We start from the raw sequence: 6,186 nt of genomic DNA, 5'->3' as shown, positions 1-6,186 counted from the left end.
AAAAATAATATGGCTCAATTGTCCCTCTTTTTTTTAATAATTGGAAACATATAAGACACTTTTACTTCATTTTCTCTTCTGAATGATTGATATCTAGGCTAATTATTATCAATTCAAATCTGAAACTACTAAAAAGTGTAACGACCTGTTTAGTCGTTTTGAGCAGCAGATTTTATTTTTGGAAAAACAGGCTGAGATGACGGAACCCACGATGGACCGTCATGGGCACGACGGACCGTCGAGGGGTCTCGTTTCAAAACACTTAGAAATTCTGAAATTGGATACTGAAAATCGACTCTCTGAACTTCGTAACGGAATGGCAGGACGGACCGTCACGGGCATGACGGACCATCACTGACTCTTTGGTGGAAATTGTCTCTGAACTTTGCGACGACCTGCAGAACGGACAGTCGCAGGCACGACGGGCCGTCACAGGTTGCGTAATCCCAGTCTGGGTTGGATTTCTTTACACGTTTTAAGGGACGTTTTGGACTATTCCTACTTTAATTATAAAGTTAGTGGGTTTATGTTAATAAGTCTAATTACTTGGGGGTTAAAAGAGGTAACCTTGAGTAAATTAGTGGGTTATTATTGCCATCTTTTATTCTTAATTATATGCTAATTAGGGTTAAAGAAAGAGGGTTTGAATAAGAAAAAGAAAAGAACAGAAAGAGAGAGAAGGAGAATCGATAGAGAGAGACGAACGAAGAGGAAAAACACAAGGCTTTGGGAAATTCTTGCTTGATCACTAGTCTTCGGTGGAGGTAGGTTATGGTTTCTCTTACGATATTCGTAGTAAACTCTTAATAGCGAATGATATGTATTGATAATATTGTAAACCCTGCTATGTGCTTAATTGTATGCTTGCATGAATGTAATTATATAATTGTGATTATATAAGCATGATGAAGTTATTGAATCCCAAATCTTGAAAAACCCTAATCTCTTTGTTAATGATGGGGCCTTGGTATAAAAGAAGGCGTGATGAACTAAAATAATGCGATTGATGATGCCTTGGTAATAAAGAAGGCTTGATGAATTGATAGAAGGAGATTAGGGGATCGGGTGTCACGAACCGACACGTAGATTTAGGGGATCGGGTGTCACGAATCGATACGTAGATTTAGGGGATCGGGTGTCACGAACGGACACGTAGATTTAGGGAATCAGGTGTCACGAACCGACACGTAGATTTAGGGGATCGGGTGTCACGAACCGACACGTAGATTTAGGGGATCGGGTGTCACGAACCGACACGTAGATTTAGAGGATCAGGTGTCACGAACCGACACGTAGATGTAGGGGATCGGAGTGTCACGTACCGACACAAGAGGACTAATGAATATGAGGGAGCGGAGTGTCACGTACCGACACAAGAGAAATAAAGATAATGAATCTTGAAAGATGTTAATATACTTAATCTAATGAACATAATTCCCAAATGAGTATGGTATTGAGGCTTGAGTCCTCATGTGTGAACTTGACAGTAATTGTTAATGATATAGTACTTGCTGTTGCTACATGTTGAGTATCATAGTTGCTTTTATGATATTATTTGGTATATATTGATTTCTATTTTGAGTTGGCCGATGATATCTACTCAGTACCCGTGTTTTGTACTGACCCCTACTTTTATGTTTTCTTCTTGTTTAATTGTGGAGTGCAGCAAACGTGCCATCATCTTCGACTCAACAGTAACTCTAGCCAGTCTTCATTACTTCGGATATCAGGGTGAGCTAATACTTCTAGCTTGGACTGGATCTTCCTCTTCATGTCTTGATGCCTTGAAGTTCCGGCATGGACTAGATTTTATGTATTTTTAGCTTCTTAGAAACTCTTAGATTTAGTAATTTGAAGTAGATGTTCTTGTGATGATGACTTTCAGATTTTGGGGATAAAAATAGTTAATTGATTTTATTAATGAGTTTAAGTCTTCCGCATTACTTTCTGTTGATATTATATTGAAATGTTAAGGTTTAGATTGGTTGGTTCGCTCACATAGGAGGGTAAGTGTGAGTACCAGTGGCGGCCCAATTTGGGTCGTGACAAACTTGGTATCAGAGCATTAGGATCGTTGGTCTCATCACACAAGAACCAGTCTAGTAGAGTCTTAAGGAACGGTAGGGGGACGCCTTTACTTTTCTTTGAGAGGCTATAAGACTTTAGGAAAATTCCATTCTTTCTTTCTTTCTTTCGTGCTACTACTTGAATCCAATTGGTATCTAGGTGATACAAATTGGTATCTGACCATCTTCACTCTCTTTCGCAGATGGTTAGAACTAGAGCAACGACTACGCCAACACCAACACCAGCAAGGCAGGATATAACTGAGCCAGCCACTAGGGCTGTGGCTAGAGGAAGAGCAACGGCAAGAGGCCGTGGTAGAGGTCGTGGGAGGACGTCCTCTAGAGGAAGAGAACAAACACCTAGCCCATCTGATGCTAGGGCGGTGACTCCTCCACCGACTGAGGAAGCAGTAAGAGAGGGTGAGGAAGGGGAGAATGAACAAGTGCAAAATGAGGAATTGTCACCCCAACCTACCCAAGAGATGATCAATCAGGTTCTCGCTTATCTTAGTGGGTTGTCTGATCAGGGTCAGGCACCTCCAGTGTTTTCTGCACCAACACCTCCGGTTTCAGAGGTACAACATGCAGCCACTATGGCTCCTCGTATGGATGCCTCATTGGACATAGGCACGTTTCCACGTCTGACTACTGGGCCTATAATGACAAATGATCAGCATGAACTTTTCAGTAAGTTCTTGAAATTGAAACCGCCAGTCTTCAAGGGTGCTGAATCTGAGGATGCTTACGATTTTCTGGTTGACTGTCATGAGCTACTACACAAGATGGGTATAGTATAACGGTTTGGTGTTGAGTTCGTGAGTTATCAGTTTCAAGGGAACGCCAAAATGTGGTGGCGGTCACATGTTGAGTGTCAACCAACAGAGGCACCACCTATGACTTGGGCCTCATTCTCTAGCTTGTTTATGGAGAAGTATATCCCCCGGACTTTGAGGGATAGGAAAAGAGATGAGTTCTTGAGCCTAGAGCAAGGTAGGATGTCGGTTACTGCATATGAGGCTAAGTTTCGTGCATTATCAAGGTATGCCACCAAACTTTGTTTCAGTCCACAAGAGCGGATTCGCCGTTTTGTGAAGGGGTTGAGATCAGAGTTGCGGATTTCAGCCTTACAGGTAGCGGCTACAGCGAAATCTTTTCAAGAAGTGGTAGACTTCGTGATAGAGGTAGAGGGAGTGAAGCCAGATGACTTCACCATGGCAACTACATTAAAAAGGTTTCGAAAGGGAGGTGAGTTTAATGGTTCTTACTCTAGAGGACAGGGTTCAGGAGGTTACTCACTTCGACCAATTCAGTCTTCACTACAGACTGTAGTTGGGGGACCACCTTAGACCGGTCAACACTTCTCTGAAAGACCTTTGCTTGAATCAAGAGAGTGTTATGGATGTGGGGAGACTGGACATATTAGGAGGAATTGTCCCAAACAGAGTTATAGACCCCCAATAGCTAGAGGTAGAGATGGTCATGGTAGAGGCCGTTATTCGGGAGGACGTGGTGGTCACCAAAACGGCCGGGGTGATGAGCAAACTGGAGCCACTACATCACAACATGGTAGGGGCAACAGACAAACAAACGAAAGGGCCCATTGTTATGCTTTCCCTGGGAGATCGGAGGCGGAGACATCTGATGCTGTCATCACAGGTAATTTCTAGTTTGTGATTGCATGGCTTCTGTATTGTTTGATCCTGGATCCACATTTTCTTATGTATCTTCCTCATTTGCTAATGGTCTAAATTTACATTGTAAATTACTTGATATGCCTATTCCTGTTTCTACTCCGGTGGGTGAGTCTGTGGTAGTTGAAAAGGTATATAGGTCTTGTTTGGTGAACTTTATGGGGAGAAACACTTATGTAGATTTGATTATCTTAGAAATGGTTGATTTTGATGTAATTCTGGGTATGACTTGGCTTTCTCCGCAATTTGCGATCTTGGATTGTAATGCTAAAACGGTGACGTTAGCCAAGCCTGGGACAGATCCGTTAGCGTGGGAGGGTGACTACACTTCCAATACGGTGCGTATCATCTCCTTTCTTTGTGCTAAGAAAATGGTTAGTAAAGAGTGTTTAGCTTTCTTGGCACATCTCAAGGATGACACTACCCAAGTACCTTCGATTGAGTCGGTTTCGGTGGTCCGTGAGTTTCGGGATGTGTTCCCTGCAGATCTTTCTGGTATGCCACCAGATAGGGATATTGACTTCTGTATTGATCTTGAACCGAGTACGCGCCCCATTTCTATACCCCTTTATAGAATGGCTCCCGCGGAGTTAAGAGAGTTAAAAGCCCAACTTCAAGAGTTGTTGAGCAAAGGCTTCATTAGACCAAGTGCATCTCCTTGGGGTGCTCCGATTTTGTTTGTGAAGAAGAAGGATGGGAGTTTTCGGATGTGCATAGACTACCGGTAGTTGAACAAGGTAACCATAAAGAACAAGTATCCTCTTCCTTGCATTGATGACTTGTTCGATCAGTTACAAGGTGCTTGTGTCTTCTCTAAGAGTGATTTGAGAGCCGGTTATCATCAATTGAAAATACGGGCAACGGATGTGCCAAAGACTGCTTTTAGAACCAGGTATGGGCATTACGAATTTGTAGTGATGTCTTTTGGTCTTATGAATGCCCCTGCTGCATTCATGAGTTTGATGAACGGGATTTTTAAGCCATATTTGGATCTCTTTGTGATCGTATTTATTGATGACATACTGATATACTCTAAAAGTAAGGAGGAACATGAGGAGCATTTGAGAATGGTATTGGAAATGTTGAGGGAGAAAAAGCTTTATGCCAAGTTCTCTAAGTGTGAGTTTTGGCTAGATGTAGTGTCCTTCTTGGGGCACGTGGTTTCTAAGGATGGAGTGATGGTGGATCCTTCTAAGATTGAGACAGTGAAAAATTGGGTAAGACCTACTAATGTGTCAGAAATAAGGAGTTTTGTTGGTTTAGCTAGCTATTACCGCTGATTTGTCAAGGGATTCTCTTCCATTGCTTCCCAACTGATGAACTTGACTAAGAAAAATGTCCCATTTGTATGGTCGGATGAGTGTGAGGAAAGCTTTCAGAAGCTCAAGACTCTGTTGACTACTGCACCAATTCTCACCTTGCCAGTGGAAGGTAAAGAATTTCATTGTCTATTGTGATGCATCCTATTCGGGTTTGGGTGCAGTGCTAATGCAAGAGAAGAATGTGATTGCTTATGCTTCAAGACAATTAAAAGTGCATGAACGTAACTATCCAACTCATGATTTGGAATTGGCCGCGGTAGTGTTTGCATTAAAGCAATGGAGACACTATTTATATGGGGTTAAGTGTGAGTTCTATACGGATCATCGTAGCCTACAGTATGCCTTTACTCAGAAAGATTTGAACTTGAGACAGAGGAGATAGATGGAACTACTGACGGATTACGACATCACTATTTTGTATCATCCGGGGAAGGCGAATGTTGTAGCGGATGCTTTAAGTAGAAAGGCGGGAAGCATGGGAAGTCTAGCTCACTTGCAAGTTTCCAGGCGTCCATTGGCTAGAGAGGTTCAGACTCTAGCTAACGACTTGATGAGATTAGAAGTAAATGAGAAGGGAGGATTGTTGTCTTGTGTGGAGGTAAGATCTTCCTTTCTTGACAAGATTAAGGGAAGACAGTTTGATGATGAGAAACTGCGCAGAATCCAAGATAAGGTATTGCGAGGAGAGGATAAGGAAGCACAAATCGATGAGGAAGGTGTTTTGAGGATCAAGGGAAGGGTATGTGTACCCCGCGTCGATGATTTGATCAACACTATTCTGACAGAGGCTCATAGTTCAAGGTATTCTATACATCCTGGTGCAACCAAGATGTATCGTGACCTAAAGCAATACTTTTGGTGGAGTAGAATGAAGCGGGATATTGTTGATTTTATTGCCAAATGTCCAAACTGTCAGCAAGTAAAGTATGAACACCAGAGGCCCGGAGGAACACTTCAGAGAATGTCCATTCCTGAATGGAAGTGAGAAAGTATTGCAATGGATTTCGTGGTTGGTCTTCCAAAGACAATGGGTAAATATGACTCTATTTGGGTGATTGTTGATAGGTTAACTAAGTCTGCTTATTTCATTCCGGTCAAGGTGACTTA

The 6,186-nt window shown here is 42.3% G+C and overlaps 1 protein-coding gene across 1 annotated transcript; it reads left to right on the top strand.

Moving 5' to 3' along the window:
- The first annotated feature begins 647 nt into the window (after positions 1-647).
- LOC138347250 (uncharacterized) lies at positions 648-5,157 on the top strand. Its single transcript, XM_069295068.1, has 2 exons — positions 648-1,731; positions 2,270-5,157. Exon 2 carries the CDS (start codon positions 2,270-2,272, stop codon positions 2,861-2,863), a length of 594 nt encoding a protein of 197 aa, XP_069151169.1. The 5' UTR covers positions 648-1,731; the 3' UTR covers positions 2,864-5,157.
- Positions 5,158-6,186: the final 1,029 nt, after the last annotated feature.

The sequence above is a fragment of the Solanum lycopersicum genome, chromosome 3 (genome assembly GCF_036512215.1).
Source record: "Solanum lycopersicum chromosome 3, SLM_r2.1".
Classification (NCBI taxonomy): Eukaryota; Viridiplantae; Streptophyta; class Magnoliopsida; order Solanales; family Solanaceae; genus Solanum; species Solanum lycopersicum.
The sequence above is the reverse complement of the archived record's forward strand: the minus strand, read 5'-3'. Positions and strand labels throughout refer to the sequence as shown.